General features: G+C 46.5%; 1 protein-coding gene across 4 annotated transcripts in view; it reads right to left on the bottom strand.

Moving 5' to 3' along the window:
* The window catches only part of Sik3 (SIK family kinase 3), a 215166-nt gene extending 207635 nt beyond the window's left edge, over positions 1 to 7531 (bottom strand). For 3 of the 4 annotated variants that reach the window (XM_050156356.1, XM_050156354.1, XM_050156353.1), the window contains exon 1: positions 7220 to 7531. In XM_050156356.1, coding sequence (XP_050012313.1) covers positions 7220 to 7492 — 273 coding nt within the window. In that variant the 5' untranslated portion in view covers positions 7493 to 7531. The remainder of the gene's footprint in view (positions 1 to 7219) is intronic. The other variant, XM_050156352.1, reaches the window with a different exon arrangement.
* Positions 7532 to 15484: the final 7953 nt, after the last annotated feature.

Here is a 15484-nt window from a genome sequence, read left to right as displayed (position 1 = left end):
AAAGTAAACATCTTCAACTTTGGTTGGTATGTATGTGTTATTCTGCTAATCAAAAAGCGAATTTTCATAGCGTGAAGGCACTATTTTCTATGAGTTGAGAAGTCTGGGATATCTAGAGTCTAAGTCCAACAATCTTCAAACTGGCTATAGCTCTCTAGGAAAATGGGAAAGAGGAAAATTTACAGAAGACACCATGAATCTAATGCACAGTGCTCTAAATGATCTTAACAATCCATTAAAATCTGAGACTCAGGGCCAGAGAGTCTGGACCCGAATTCAATTCCCAGAGTTCAAAGAGTGCAAAGAGAGGAAGAACCAACTCCTGCAAGTGATCCTCTGCCCTCTACACATGTACGATAATATGCATGACCCACCCCCAGCACATACTGAGTAAACATTTCTTTAACTGAGACTCTAAATTCTGTTGTGTCTTTCTGGACAGTAGAAATGAATTTGAATGGAACATCTAGAAGTCCTTTCTGTGCCCAATTCAACAAGGATTTGTTGGCTGATCATGTTTAGTATGCAAAATGTATGACGTTCTCTAATAGAGTGAAAAAAATCTATGCTGTTAAATTTGACAACTTTCACTGCCTCAAAAAATAAGCAGCATGACATGACTTTTTTTCCTCTTAGCCATAAAATAATCATCATGGAATTTTGAAATTACACCAACCAAAGTTATCTGTGCTCGGCTATGCTGCAATCTGATGCCAACTCCTGGTCATAGCCAATTTCATAATGCTTAGGAGAAGACCTGTAGAATCTGGCCTATCTCCCTGTCTGAACTCATCCCTACTACTCTACCCACCAAAGTCCTAGACACGTGCCTCAGATCTAATCTTTGGGTGGTCCTTTCGGTCTCCAGGGTCTTTGCCTTGACATTCCTCTTGTCCAGTTAGAATGCTCTGTTTTCTCAGTCTTTCAAAGTTGGATTTTCCCCATCGTCAGCTAAAGTACCATCTTGCTTTCTTACTTTTTTTTTTTTTTTTTTTTTTTTGGTTTTTCGAGACAGGGTTTCTCTGTGGCTTTGGAGCCTGTCCTGGAACTAGCTCTGTAGACCAGGCTGGTCTCGAACTCACAGAGATCCACCTGCCTCTGCCTCCCGAGTGCTGGGATTAAAGGCGTGCGCCACCATCGCCCGGCCCATCTTGCTTTCTATGGCCTACCTGAAGGTGCATCCTTCTCCTAGTCTCTAGCCCATTCATTTTCTCTTGGTACTGATGTTTTTGTCTGTTTATTGTTTTGCAGGGCTCTTACCTATCTCCAACTATTTGAAAGTAAATTCTATCTAAGTGTGTTTGAGCATGCCTTTAATTCCAGCACTGGGGGCAAACTGATCTCTACGAGTTCAAGGCAAGCCAGTCTACATAGCAAGACTTTTTTTTCAAAATAAAGAAATAAAAGTAAGTTCCAAGATAAAGGTTGAGTTTTTGTTTGTGTGTGGTGTGTGTGTGTGTGTGTGAGTGCGTGTCCCCCTTTTTAAGTAGTGTATTCCAAAGCTAGAGTCCATCAAACAACCTGCATGAATGAGTGAATGGGTATGGGGAAGATTTCACTCTTAGCAGAAATGTCTTAGGTACCTTTTACAATTTCAGAGCCTCTACGAATAAAGAACATTTCTTTCTATTTTCAAAGCATTGACTTTGTTCTCTTTTATGCCATGCACCAAAACACACTAGCCAGACTGATGCTTAGGAAACGAACCAGCACTTCTGGCCCAGAGACAACTGGTCTGGGCGCCTCTGGCTTGAGCCAGATCTATGACTTTCTAGGGAGTTGGCACCAAAGTCAGAATGTTAAAATAAACATCTTTGATGCTGAAAGTGGAATCCTGGTGCTCTGGCTCTGCAAAGACTAGTCCTAATTGGCCTTAGCAACTCACAAAGGCTCAAGCAAAAAAGGAACCCCATTACACGGAGACCAAAATGAACCTAGTCACCCTTCAGCAGTCACCTCTAGACTGTCTAGGGATGCAACTATCATCTCACGTATGGCATGCAAAAAGTTGGTTTCAGTATCTTTCTTCTTCTATTTACTAGTGGCCCTGCTCCCACTTCCTAAAGGGCACATGCACGAGCAAGCTTCATTAAACTCTTCTTTAAAGACAAAATTCAGGCTTTGAGTCCTTGTGAGCAGAGTGTGCAGTAAAACACACCTTGCACAAATGTGTATGCTCACAGGCTTCGGAATGAAGACTTAGGGAAAAATGTTTTCTCTGTGACACATTTAAATTTTAAAATCCTAAGTTGAGGATATATCCTCAATAGTAGAATACTTGCCTGGTATACATGAGGACCAACCTGAACTTGGTTCAAACTCATGATCCTCTAGAGGCCTCAGCCTCCCAAGTGCTGGGATTACAGGCGTGTGTGACTACAGCCAGCTACAAACGTGTAGGAACATTTTCCATATTCTCCATAGAATTTAAGTGAATCTCTGAAGAAAAGGTGATGTGCAAAAAAACAAACAAAAACCAGAAACCTGTTCCATCGTCAGTATGACAAAAATTAATTACAAAAAACAATGAAAATTTGAGCCAGGTGAGGGGCTTCATGTAATCCCAACACTCCAAAGAAGACAGGAGGATGGTGAATTGGAGGCCACACTGGGCTACATAGGACCATGCTTCAAAAAAATAAAAGTAATCATATAATTGTAGAGATGGCTCAGTGGTTAAGAGCACAGGAAACTCTTCCAGGGAACCAGGGTTTGATTCCCAATGCCCATAAGGCTGGTGGCTTACAATAGTTCCAGGAGATCTGATGTCTTCTTCTGGCCTCCAGGGGCATCAGTAGCAGGTGGTGCAGAGGCAACCATGCCAGCAAAACACTGGCACACATTAATTAGTTAATTTGAAAATAATTTTAAAAGAAAAGAAAAAATCATGTGTGGTAGCTAGCGCACACCTATAATCCAACAAAGGAGAAACTGAAGCAGGAGAGCTTTCAAATTCAAAACCTCTGTGGGCTGCACAGTGAGTTCCTGGCCAGCCTGAGCTACGGAAAGAATCTGGGGAAAACAAAAAGGTTGAGAACGTACTCAGTGATGCAATTACTTGTGTAACAGTGTTCTATCCCCAGCACTCTAATAAATAAATATTTTGAGATGTTCCAAAGGAAAAAAAAAGCCAATGTTTTAGCCAGGTGGTGGCAAGTGGCTTTAATTTCAACATTCGGGAAACTGAGGCAGCTGGATCTCTGTGAGCTCAAGGTCAGCCTGGTCTACCAGAGCTAGTTCCAGGACACAGAGAAACTCTGTCTCAAACAACAATAAATAAATAAAAATAAATAAAATCAAACAAAGCATAATGAAAAACTATTCTGAATAAATGTCATAGCCCAATGTGGTAATGTGGTGGTTCATGCCTATAACCCCAACACCAGGGAGCCTGAGGCAAGAGGGTCAATCACCAAGAGTTTCAGACCAGTTTGGACTCTAGAGTGTTACAGTGAGGAACTTTAAAGCAGCACTTGAAGTAGTAGCAAGCGTCTTGCATGAAAGCATAGCATGCGGCTTGTGTTTACCTATCCAAAACCAATGGCACTTTGGGTCAGGAGCTCTTCCCGGGACTAGTCGGCCTTGTCTTACTGAGAACGATGACGACATTTCTTACCTATTTCTTAAGTGCCGAACACTACATGGACAGCATTACACACAGCAGTTAATCTTCCCAACACTCAAAACTGGTGTGGTGAGTGCTCCTGCCATCCCATTGCAGATGAAGAAATCCAAGCACAAAGAGGTTTAGCAGGTCAGTATTCAGGGCCCACAACAGCCCTGCATTAAACAGCAGAGCATTCAAACCAGGCAGTTTTGGGTAAAACTGATGCTCTTACCAAGAACCAGTGACAGGCGACTGAAGGATACATGCTGAAATAACATTTTGGCCAAACGCTTTCCGAGTCATGTGTAGTTTTAAATACACACAAAATGTAGCTATCTATTCTTTGTTCCAGCCATCCAACTAGCTTGAAGGTACAATTGGGCACAGGAAACAGACTATAAGTAATAGGAGAGCGGAAAAATCTATTTCAAACAAACAAACAAATCCTCTTAATACTTTATAGTGTTCTACAAAAGAATAGAGAACCTTGGGCTATGCGGCTCAAAAAAAAAAAAAAAAGGAAATCAAAGCAGGTAGGACAAAGGAAGACGCGGTGAGCTGCTGACCAAAGCCTGTCGCTCCCGTGAGCCCCTCTGCAGTGGGGCTCAAAACACTGCAGTGCTGCCAGCACCGAGTCTCAGCTCCTGGAAGCCATGCTACAAAGGTACCAACACGCACATAGGAAAAGAGCTCCTTTTCTCGACATTCTTCTCTTCGCCCCTGAGTCCTACTCTGGGAAGTTTGAGTTAACAGAGGGTTTGGACAGGGGCCAGCTTCTCTTATTGTTGGACAGAGTGCAGTAGCTTAGTCAATAAATGAAGTTTGCTTTAGCTTCTTAGTCCTCAGAAAGGGTCACGTAGGAAGAGGGGGGTCATAAATAGTTCTCTGATATACAGAAAATGCCTATTGCCTAACCTCTCCTACCAACACAGGCATCGTCGGAATTATCTGGGTCTGACTTTTATCCAGCATCAGAAGAAAAAGCCAGACCATTCAGTGACAGAAAGGAGGAAAGGAGATAGAAAGGGGGAAATAAAAATCATACACCTTTAAAGGGGTGGGGGGATAACCTACTGTAGAGATGTAGAAAGAGAAAAACAATCATCTGCCTCCATTTGACCTGACTGCAGAAGATTTCCACTGCAGGACATACGGAGAAAAATCTATCGCCCTGAATAACAGACTCAGCGGCTCCCGCAACTTCTAGTACCTAGGCACCTTCCCTGTCATTATATAACCAAACCATGGCCTTACTAGGCCATCACACTGCATGCCAGCAGCTGTTGGGCACATCTCAGCTGTCAGTGTCAAAGGACCCCTTCCAAAATGAATCCAGGTAAGCAGGGAGCAGGCCAAAATATGCCAGGGTTCACACTGAGCACGTGACAGCTCCTTGTGAATTGAGCTTCACTCCAGTCGTCAGAGTCATTTAAGTAGCGAAAAGATAGGGCACTTGGAACTGGAGCTAGGACACTGCACACTGCTACAGAAGCACAAACAAACGCTGGCATGGTCTCTCCCACACATGCAACTCATTGTCCCGGCCATTTCAGCCTCATTCGGGTCTGAATATTTCCATACATAGGAATTGCATAACTGCACGCCACAAACGATCAAAGATAAAAACCAGCATAAACAGTGACACCCGTCTATAAACAAGTCAGTGCTGTAAAGGCTGCAGTCCTAAAGGATACCAAGGTCTCAGAGAAAAAAACTCTACACACACACACACACACACACACATATACACACACACACTAGAAAGCAGCCAGACCAACCATAATTAGGCACTGGCTTTGCTGACTACTGAAGACAGAAATGTCCCTTTTATATATAAAGCCAAGAATCAACTGTTTGCAATTATGTTTATAAGACACTCAACCCAGCCTGTCATAGATTTTTTTTTAAATCAATATTTTGGTATATCTAAGAGTTGGAAGATTCAAAATTCTTTAAATCATAGAAAACATAGCCAGACAACCAATTATGTTTGTGGAGTCCATTTCCCAGAGGTCAGGGCAAAATAATCACAGAAGCAGAGGGGAAAGGATAGGCAACAAGGACGGAGGCATATTGTTTGTAAACACAAGCTTGGCTTGGTCAACAGTAAACAGGACTCCACACACTGTGGGGGAAAGGAGAAGCAGCCTCCAACTCCAGCTGCCTGGCTGAGGGATTGCAACAGAAGAGGCGCACTTGAGTATGTCACTTGGCTCTGAAGACTTGAGGCCCTCTTGTAAAAACTGACAAAAAAGGCTTGCATGGGTCCCACCAGAGGAAGTGAAACTGACCAATCACTCCTCCACAGCCACCTACCCAGCCACCCTAGGAAGAAGGGCCCCTAGTCGTCTTTGACAGAGAAGAGAGGCGAGGGAAGGAACTTCAGGTTGCACGTAAGCAGGAGACAAGGCCCAGATAGGGAGTGACTACCATAAAAGCCAAAACAAGGTAGGGAAGATAACCAGCGGCTAGGGCGAGGAGGTGAGGGGAACTGGTGTGGCTTGGGGAGGAAACAGCAGAAGCTGTAAAGGTTTTTCATTAGCCAGGCTGAAGAAAAACTCGAGCTACTGTTTTAAATATAATGAATGACTCCATTAAAAGTATCCATTCAAGTGACGTATTGAACGAAGGATAATTGGGAACTCAAATGGGCTTTGTGGTGGAGTTCCATCAAAACTAAAGGATTCCTCGATGCTCTCAATGAAGAAGGCTATGTAAAAGTGCTCCCTCTATTTCCTTAGAAAAATATTTTATGTATATACATACATGGCTTCCTAATTGACCTTGGCCAATTTCACTACTACAGCTCCTCAAATCCCTTGGGAACCAAAGGGCCCAAATGTGTATAATTCTTCAGTGTCAATCCCGACCGAAAAACCCACCCTGGGCTCTACAAAACCCACAATTCCAGACCCTCTGACAACAAAAAATAATCAACAAACCATCTATCCTAAATTGTTTAACCCTTGGTTAGCTAATGCCACCAGAAACCCAGACCTTTGGAATCTCTGTTCATGGGTCCCTTCCATTTTTCCCCGTATTTCCCCGTTTTCTTTACTGTCTCCTCCAATAATCAAGTGCGCGGCTCCTCAGGCTCCCAACTGACACCATTTATCAGTCTTAAATAATCAAACGTGGATTCCTATCTCTGCCATAGGTGCCAGGTCCTTCGGATCTTGCACCCACTGCACACCCTCAGTTCGTGTCCCAGCCGTCCCGCAGCCTCTGGAAAACCTGAGGTGGCCAGTGGAACGTCTCCCCCATCCTGTGGTCCACATTTCATATGCCCCTGCCCTCATTTTCTGATGGTTTCCTAATTGCTGGTTCCGGAGTCTTCCTGGCGTGCAGTCCGCCGGCCCCCTGAGAGTTCCAACGCCTCCTTTCCAGTCACCCCCTAGCACCCTGCGCACAGCCCCGAGGACCCCTTAGGTGCCCAGTTGCTCAGCTCTCCCCCTCGGCCCGCTCCGCTGTGGGGTCCCTGCCTTCTCCCGCCGCCACAGCTGCTGACCCTGACCCGAGCCCCCGGGAATCACGTAGTCCCCTGGCCCGACCGCCCTGCAACGCCCCCCGGGGCAGCGCAGCCCGCAGCCGCGCGGTCCCCGGAGCCACTACCTTGGCCTTGGTGACGAGGTGCGTGGCCCGCTTGACCACAGCGAAGTTGCCCTTGCCGATGGTGCGGTCGATCTCGTAGTAGCCGATGCGAGCGGCCATCGACCCGCGGGAGGCCTGGGCTGCGGGACGCGGCTGGCCGGCGGCCGGGGGCACAGCGGCGGGGGCTGCCGGGGGCCCCGCGGCGGGCGGAGGTAGCAGGCGGCCGGCCGGCCCGGCTTCCCCTGCTCCGGCCACGGCTACCCCGCCAGCTCCGCTCGCCGCCGCCGCCGCCATCTTGTTGTGCAGTGAAACCTCCGGGGCCGCGGGGAGCCGGCCGGGGGGGAGGGGGCGCGGGGGGGCCGAAAGAGGGGGGTTGCCGACAGACGTCACTCCGGGAGGCGGGGCTCCCGCGCCGCCGGGCGCCCGGCGCCATGGCAACCGCGCGTCACGTGCGGACGCGCGTCACTGCCCGGAGCCATGGCAACCGTGACCTCACCGGGCGAACTCGACCTTCCCGCGTGGGTCTCTGTTCCTGAGGCGCCGGCTCCCGAGTGCCCCCCTCTGGAGAACAGGCAGTGAAAACGTAGAGGGTCTGCAGCAACTTCTAAGCTTCCGCCGCGCCTAGCAAGGTTGGGAACCAGAACCTCCGACGGCCCCTGCTTCGTTGATGGGATCCCTGCTCTGACCTGTGTCCCAGTTCAGTCACCACCAAACCTCCCTTAAAAGGATTTCCTCATCACCAAAAATACCAGCCTTGTCCCACTTTAGCCCTGGAGGCCACAGAGGCAGGAATAGCTACAGTATTTAAGCAACTGTAACCAAGCTGGTAGCAAGGCAAGGGAATTGTTCAGCAAAACTCTTACAAAACCCAGTTCACCTCGTACAACCTACTGGTCAGTGAACACAGAAGAATGGGGAAGTTAGAGTTTGCATATTCAAGGACGATAAACCTAGCCCAAACAAGCATTCCAGTCGTTGGGTGGGTGAGGGCCAGAAAAGGTGCGTCATTTTCTTTCCTGCACCTCCCTCCCTCCTTCCCCACCCACCCCCACCCGGTCTCGGAACAGTTCGTCAGGATTTCTGCACTCCTTTTCTCTCGTCGGGTCAGCACCGGTGAGGTGCTGATGCTCATTGCCTCAAGAGCCATGTCATGTTTAAAGACGAGTATTCCGTTAAGCAAAATAAGTAAGTAATATAAATTCCATCCCTACTAATGACTCTCCAAGGACATTAAAGATGATCAAATTAATAACCCCAGCAATAAAACTCATATCCCTCTTTCTTCCCTCCAGTTATCTGACATTCCACATCCTGGGCTGTTCCCAAGCCTCCCCCTCCTCCTTCCTTATTAAGTAGATTGATTTAGCTGCCTCTGGTGGGGATAGGAAATTGGGCTGTAAAGGCAAGAGATAGCCTTTGGCCTGTTAGGAAAGGAGAGAAGGCTGTGAACATTCATTCCTCTGTTAAAGTGTGTTCCACGTGTCCACTGCTGATCTATCCATACTCTCTCCATGGCACGGAAGTGTTATCGAGCCTGTGCAATAGTTAAAACTGACATCCAGGCCCCTGTGTATGTGAGAAGGGAAATACGTACTTACTCTCTGACCAGAGGACATTTCGTAACCTCATCTGACATGAGTAATGGCTGGGACTAGGATGGGATGGAGGGGCCATCCCACAATTGACTTGGATCAGTTCCCTGGTGGCTGTTTCAAATTGCCAACACAATTAACACTAATTGGCTCCTTTACAAGCAAATAAGGACAGGGATGAAGTAGACCTTGCTTCTTAGCCGCTTAAACCTATTCATCAAGTGAGATCACTCAATCCCAGATGAATGAATGGGTGTGGCCAGCCACCCTCACCACTTCATGGTCTTTACTTGCCTCAGCAAAACCAATAACTTAATTTTGGAGCTAGACGTAGAATGAATATTCCGTCTCCTTGGGGGGCAGGGGTAGCTATGCTGGTGAAGCCAAGATAAACAGTCTTTCTCTCTTGAAGCCTGAGAATTGGTTCTGAAACCACTCTTGTCAGTGGCTGTGCACTGGATAGGTAGACCAGGCTGGTCTCAATCTCACAAAGATCACCTGCCTCCGTCTCTGAAATGAAAGGCCTTCGGCCACCATGCCCAGCTAAGCCAGGTCTCATTTAGTACAAGGTAACTTCAGACTCCCTGTGTATCCAAGGGCAATCTTGAATGGGTGACCCTCCCTGCTTACACCTCCCAAGTGCTGGGTTTACTGGTGTGTACCTGTTTGCCTGCTTACGTGGTGCTGGCTATCGAACTCAGGACTTGGTGCGTGCTCTACCATGCAATCAGTCTTACCAACTGAGCTGCATCCCCATCCTCATCCTATTCTAATTCTTTTATTCTTCCCACCCTCCCACCCCTGCCACCCCATCTCACCTCCACCCACAACCCCTGCCCCCACCAAGAAAGCATTGAGGAGGACCTAGAAAAAAATGGAGCATTGCTTTAGTTTCCAAAGGGACCTATCTCGCTGGTTCCCTAGCAGTGAGTGTAGGATAGCCAGGTACTGTGTCATGTATGTCCCTCGCCTTTGTGGATTGGGGCCAGAAGGTAGGTGAGAAGAAAACAGAAAAACTGAAGTCATGAACAAATTCATCAAAAGTGACCAAAGAGCCGGGCAGTGGTGGCGCACGCCTTTAATCCCAGCACTCGGGAGGCAGAGGCAGGCGGATCTCTGTGAGTTCGAGACCAGCCTGGTCTAGAAGAGCTAGTTCCAGGACAGGCTCCAAAAAAAAACATAGAGAAACCCTGTCTCGAAAAACCAAAAAAAAAAAAAGTGACCAAAGAAAAAGACAAATAGTTTAGATGAAGACTATTGAGGACCAAAGACTGAGCTAACATTGCTGTGGTATGCTCAGAGACCTGGGTTCAAGCCTTAACACCACAGAAGAAGAATGACAATAACGTTTGCCAGGCACTGAACTGCACAGTATACACATATGAAATCACTTAAGACTCACAACAAGTGGGGCAGTGGGGGCACACACCTTTATTCCCAGCACTTGAGAGGCAGAGGCAGGCTGACTTCTAACTTCAAGGCCCGTGCAAGTTCCAGGACTACACAGAGAAACCCTGTCTCAGAACAAAAGAAAGGAAAAGAAAACGGCTCACAACAACCTCCGGAGAGACATTATATAATAAACTGAGTTCTGCCGATAAGAAAATGAGAAATGGAGGGATTTAGGGGAGTTAGGGAATTGTCCAAGGTCACAAAGCAAGTGCGAGAAATGGAATCAAACTCCTGAGCCCGTGTCTGGGGCTTCTTTCCCCGATTGTTATAATCCTTATGAGGGAAGAAGCCAGGAGGAAAAATGTCTTTCTTACGTCAGCGTGACTGAGCTAGCATTCAACCTAGTATAGAAGTTTTCATTTGGAATGCACCCCTAAAGGCTCATATGTTAAAGGCTTGGTCCCCAACTTAGCTTTATTGAGAGATTGTAGAAACTTTATTAAGTGGTGGGACCTGGCGGGAGGGCTTTAGGTGATCAGAAAGCAAGTCTTTAGAAGGAATTGTGGGATTAGGAAATTAGCCTCCCTCGCTCTTTGTTTTGCTTCCTAGCCATGAAATGAAGAGTTTTGCTCTGCCGTGTGCTCCCTCCATGTTGTCTTTCCTTGACACAGTCCCAAAAGAAACAGGACCATAGGAAGCTCTTCTCTTTAGAAGCTGAGTGTCCTGTGAACACTGATTGAAAGTGAAGAGGGGTTGAGGGTTCCTAGAAGCAAGACAGGGCCATCAGAAGTATCTGAGCAGCAGACATTACAGCTCAGTGAAGGGCCTGTGACAGCTTTGCTTATAAAACACCCCCAGGGGACTTGCTCTTCACTAGGAGAGAACATCACTGCCCTCCTGAATTGTTGCAGTAGGGGTATCCCTGCTTTTGGTAGAGGAATGACTTGGGTTGCTGAAATCCCAGAGACATGAATGGGCCCAGGGGTAAAGGTGCTTGCTGGCAAGCCTGATGATACCTATTTGATCCCTGGGATCCATATGGTGGAAGGAGAGCACCAACTCCTCCTGCCAGTTGTTTGATGACCTCCACGTGTACCATGGCTTGCACAGGAGGACACACACAAACACACGAGCAAACAAATAAATGAACAAATGTAACTGAAAAATAAAGGGACAGGAATATAACTCTGTGGTAGAGTGTTTGCCTAGCATATATGAGACCCTAAGTTCAATTCATAGCTTCTCAAAAGGAAGTTTGCCTTCTATAAATGGTACAAAATCTGAGGACCTGTGTCAGGAATGGTCCATAAGCACTTGGGAAGCTGAGACAGGAGGGTTGCCATATGTTCAGGGCCGGCCTAATTTTAAAATATTATGAGTATTTTGCCTGCATGTGTGTATATGGACCCCATGTGCCTGCAGAAGCTAGAAAACGGCATTGAGTCCCCTGGAACTGGGGTTACAGATGGTCATGAGCCGCAACCATGTGCATGCTAGAAACCAAACCCAGCTCCTCTGTGAGGGCTACCCCCACCTCACCTAGCATGCTTGGCCATTTTCAAAGGTCCACTTGGCCTCTGTGTGTGTCCTCACCATATTGCCTCATGGATTTTCAGATCTCTGGGACCTTAGGAGGGTCCAGTCACTGGACACCTCTGGGAGCAGCTGACACGGTAACAGATAGTTGACATGTACACTTTACTCAGAAAATCCATCTCTCAAACCCAACGTTGCTGTGTTTTTACTCTGCTAATTTTGAAACAAGGAATTTACTACCTGGGCCACTATGCCTGGCTTTAAGAAAAGGTTTTATAGCATAAACATTTGAGAGTAGATCATTGAGGAAACCTCAGCATAAGGTACATACATGTTTGTGGGGAAAAGTTGCCTGGGCGGATTCTTTCCCCTACTGAATACTCCATGATATTCTATAGAAAACCAAAGTTGGAAGCTAGAATGTACCTCAGTGAGGAGACGGCTTTTGCATGTGTAAGGGCCTGGATCTGTACATACTCCCAGCACTGCAAAAACAACCACTAGCAAGGTAACCCCCAAAGGTTGGTTTATTCATTTATTAGAGGAAGATACTGAGCCTGAATACTAATACATGTAAACTTAGAAAACCTGTAGGGCACAGTGACACCCAGTCTGAAAGTTGAAGCAGGACTGGTTGAACCTTGGGCAGGACTGGAAGCAAACCTGGGTGGTATTGCACAGCTTTAATTCCCGCACCCAGGGGGCAGAGACAGGTGAATCTCTGTGAGTTCGAGACCAGCCTGGTCTACAGAGCAAGTTCCAGGACTGGCTACATAGCTACTGAGAAACCCTATCTTGAGAAAAAAAAAAAAAACCAACAAAACTTTTCTATTCTTTGTAATTTTCCTCTTTTGTCCAAATGAAAAGTGTAACTACTTGATATTTTAATGTTTTTTATTTTGTTTTGGGCTTTGTGTATGTGTTTGTTTTGAGACAAGGTCTCACTATGTAGCCCTGGCTGACCTGGAACTGACTTTGTAGACCAGGCTGGTCTTGAATTTACAAAGATTCTCCTATCTCTGCCTCCAGAGTGCTGGGGCTAAAGGCAGGCATTGCCCCCCAGGGCTTGTCTTTGGCTTTTTGAAACAGGGTGTCTTGGTATATACCTGAGGCTAGCCTCAAGCTTACTATCCTCCTGAATTTGACAAGTGCAAGCTTGTCCCGCCAATCCTGGAGAAGTCTGGGCATATTGGTTTTGTTTTATTATTTATTTATTTAGTGTGTATTGTTGTGTACACATTTATGTGTAGAGGCCAGAGGGCATTGTTAGTCATCTTCGTCAATCTCTCCCTCTGCCTTGTTGTGTGAGAGATGGGGTCTCTTGGAAAACCTGGAGGGGGCTGGAGAGATGGCTCAGTGGTTAAGAGCATTGCCTGCTTTTCCAAAGGTCCTGAGTTCAATTCCCGGCAACCACATGGTGGCTCACAACCATCTGCAATGAGGTCTGGTGCCCTCTTCTGGCCTGCAGACATACACACAGACAGAATATTGTATACATAATAAATAAATAAATATTTAAAAAAAAAAAAAAGAAAACCTGGAGCTTGCTGGTTTACCTAGACTGGCTGACCAACAAGCCATGGGCACCCTCCTTGTCTCTGCTACCCCAGAATTAGAATTACAAACATACACTGCCAAGTGGGTTCCTACAGGATCAAACTCAGGCCTGGCTGGTATTCTTATATATCAAGTACTTTGCTGGATGATACACATCCCCAGTCTTCTGGGAGGGTTTATTGGTTTGTTTGAGGCGAGGTCTTACATAGCCCAGATTCTCCTTGAACTTACTAAGTAGCCAAGATGACTTTAACTTTCTAACCCTCTTGTCTTCCAAGTGCTGGGATCACAGGTGTGTGCCACCATGCCCAGCTAAAGGCTTGAGTATTTAGATCCTTTTTCTTCTTAAATATAAAAGTGTACCTAAGATTCTAGGAAGTCAGGACATTTCACAGAAAATAAAGGCATATTTGGGAGTTTTCCTTTGTGTCTCTGGCTCTGCACCTAGTTCTCTTCACCTCTGTACTAGCCAAAGTGTCTCCAGTGCACTGTACCTGCCTGGGAATTGCCTCCGGATCCCAAGTATTCCTGTTCAAACCTTCGCCTGTTTTCCTGCCTAAGCTTGATGCTCGGCTTCTTGCACTGCGCGGTTGTTACTCGGGTCTTCTACCGGCGTTTCCAGCTGATGGCCAAGCACATTTACTGCTGCTGGGACCAGCTTCTTCAAGAGCTGAGCTGTCTTTTTTGTTACTGGTCAGGCCCCAGTAAAACTGGAAAAGCAAAAGAATCCTCTCCCTTGTCTGCAGAGACACCTGCTGGTAGAAGCCTGAAGTACACGTGTTAAACTTGAGTGCTTTCCTAGGGCCATCTAGTTCTTTCTGTTTAAACTTCAGGCAATTGAAAACCACAAGCCCAGAAAGATGGAATCCAATTGGAGCTGGCTGCAGGAAGCCTAATTTCTTTGTGGCCGGAAAGAAAGCACAGTGGAGAATAGGGAGACAGATAACGGGTAAAGTGCTCGCCGCGCAAGCATAAGAACCTGAGTTCAGGGTACATGGGGGTTCACCCCTTTAATCACAGAATTCGGGAGGTGGAGGCCTCCGAACCTCTGTGAGTTTGAGGCCTGTGGAAGCCAGAAGAAGGCATCAGATTTCCTAGATCTGGAATTGCAAGCAGTTGTGGACCGCCCGTATGAATGATGGGAAACAGCCGTGGGATCTCTGAAAGAGCGGAACCATCTCTCCAGCACGTCCCGTTTCTTTTAGCTCCTACTCACTCTGTAGCGTAGGCTGTGTAGCTCAAGCACTGCTCCTCCTCAGTCTCTCTAGTGCTGGGATTACACATGTGAGCCACCCTGCCTGCCTTCTTTTTATTACTTAGTAAACGTCTATTGTTTTAATTTTTATTTAACTTATTTATTTGTTTTGTTTTTCCAGACAGGGTTCCTCTGTGTAGCTTTGGTGCTTGTCCTGGAACTCACTCTGTAGACCAGGATGGCCTCTGACTCACAGAGATATGCCTGCCTCTGCCTCCTGAATGCCGGTATTAAAAATGTGCTCCACAGCCACCCTGGCGATAAGCATCTATTCTTGAGAGTTTTATTGCTGTTTTGCCTTATTAGGGCTAGAACCCAGGACTTTATAGGTGTTAGGCAATAGTTCTGTCACAGAATTACATTTTCAGTCCAATTGAATTAAAATTTAAGTTCAATTTAAAGGTGCAAGCTCAGGCAGTAAAGGCTTCAACCGTCCAGTCTGAGGAGCTGAGAAAGGCCCCCTGGGATCCGTGTGGTAGGAGGAGAGAACCTTCTCTGAAAGTTGTCCCCCTGACTTCCACATATGCAAACAGAGTAGGTGCAAGAATGCATCAAAAAAGGAAAAATTTCCAAAACCACAGAGAAACCCTGTCTCGAAAAACCAAAAAAAAAAAAAAAAAAAAAGGAAAAATTGCATGGGGCTTGGTGGCCATCTCAGCACTCAGAGACAGAGGCAGATGGATCTCTGTGAGTTCAAGACCGGCCTGGTCAACATAGTGAGTTCCAGGTCAGTCAGAGCTACACAGTGAGATGCTGTCTCAAACAAACAAAGCAAGGGCTAGAGAGATGGCTCACTGGTTAAGAGCACTGGCTATTCTCTAAGAGAATCTGGGTTCAATTCCCAGTGCCCACATGACAGCTCACAACTGTAAGTTCATTTTCAGGGCATCTGACTCAGACATACATGTGGGCAGAACATCATGTGCATAAAAATAAGTGAACCATATTGAAAAA

Source organism: Alexandromys fortis, unplaced genomic scaffold, assembly GCF_014885135.2.
Source record: "Alexandromys fortis isolate MF-2015 unplaced genomic scaffold, M_Fortis_MF-2015_v1.1 scaffold_89, whole genome shotgun sequence".
Lineage (NCBI taxonomy): Eukaryota > Metazoa > Chordata > Mammalia > Rodentia > Cricetidae > Alexandromys > Alexandromys fortis.
The sequence above is the reverse complement of the archived record's forward strand: the minus strand, read 5'-3'. Positions and strand labels throughout refer to the sequence as shown.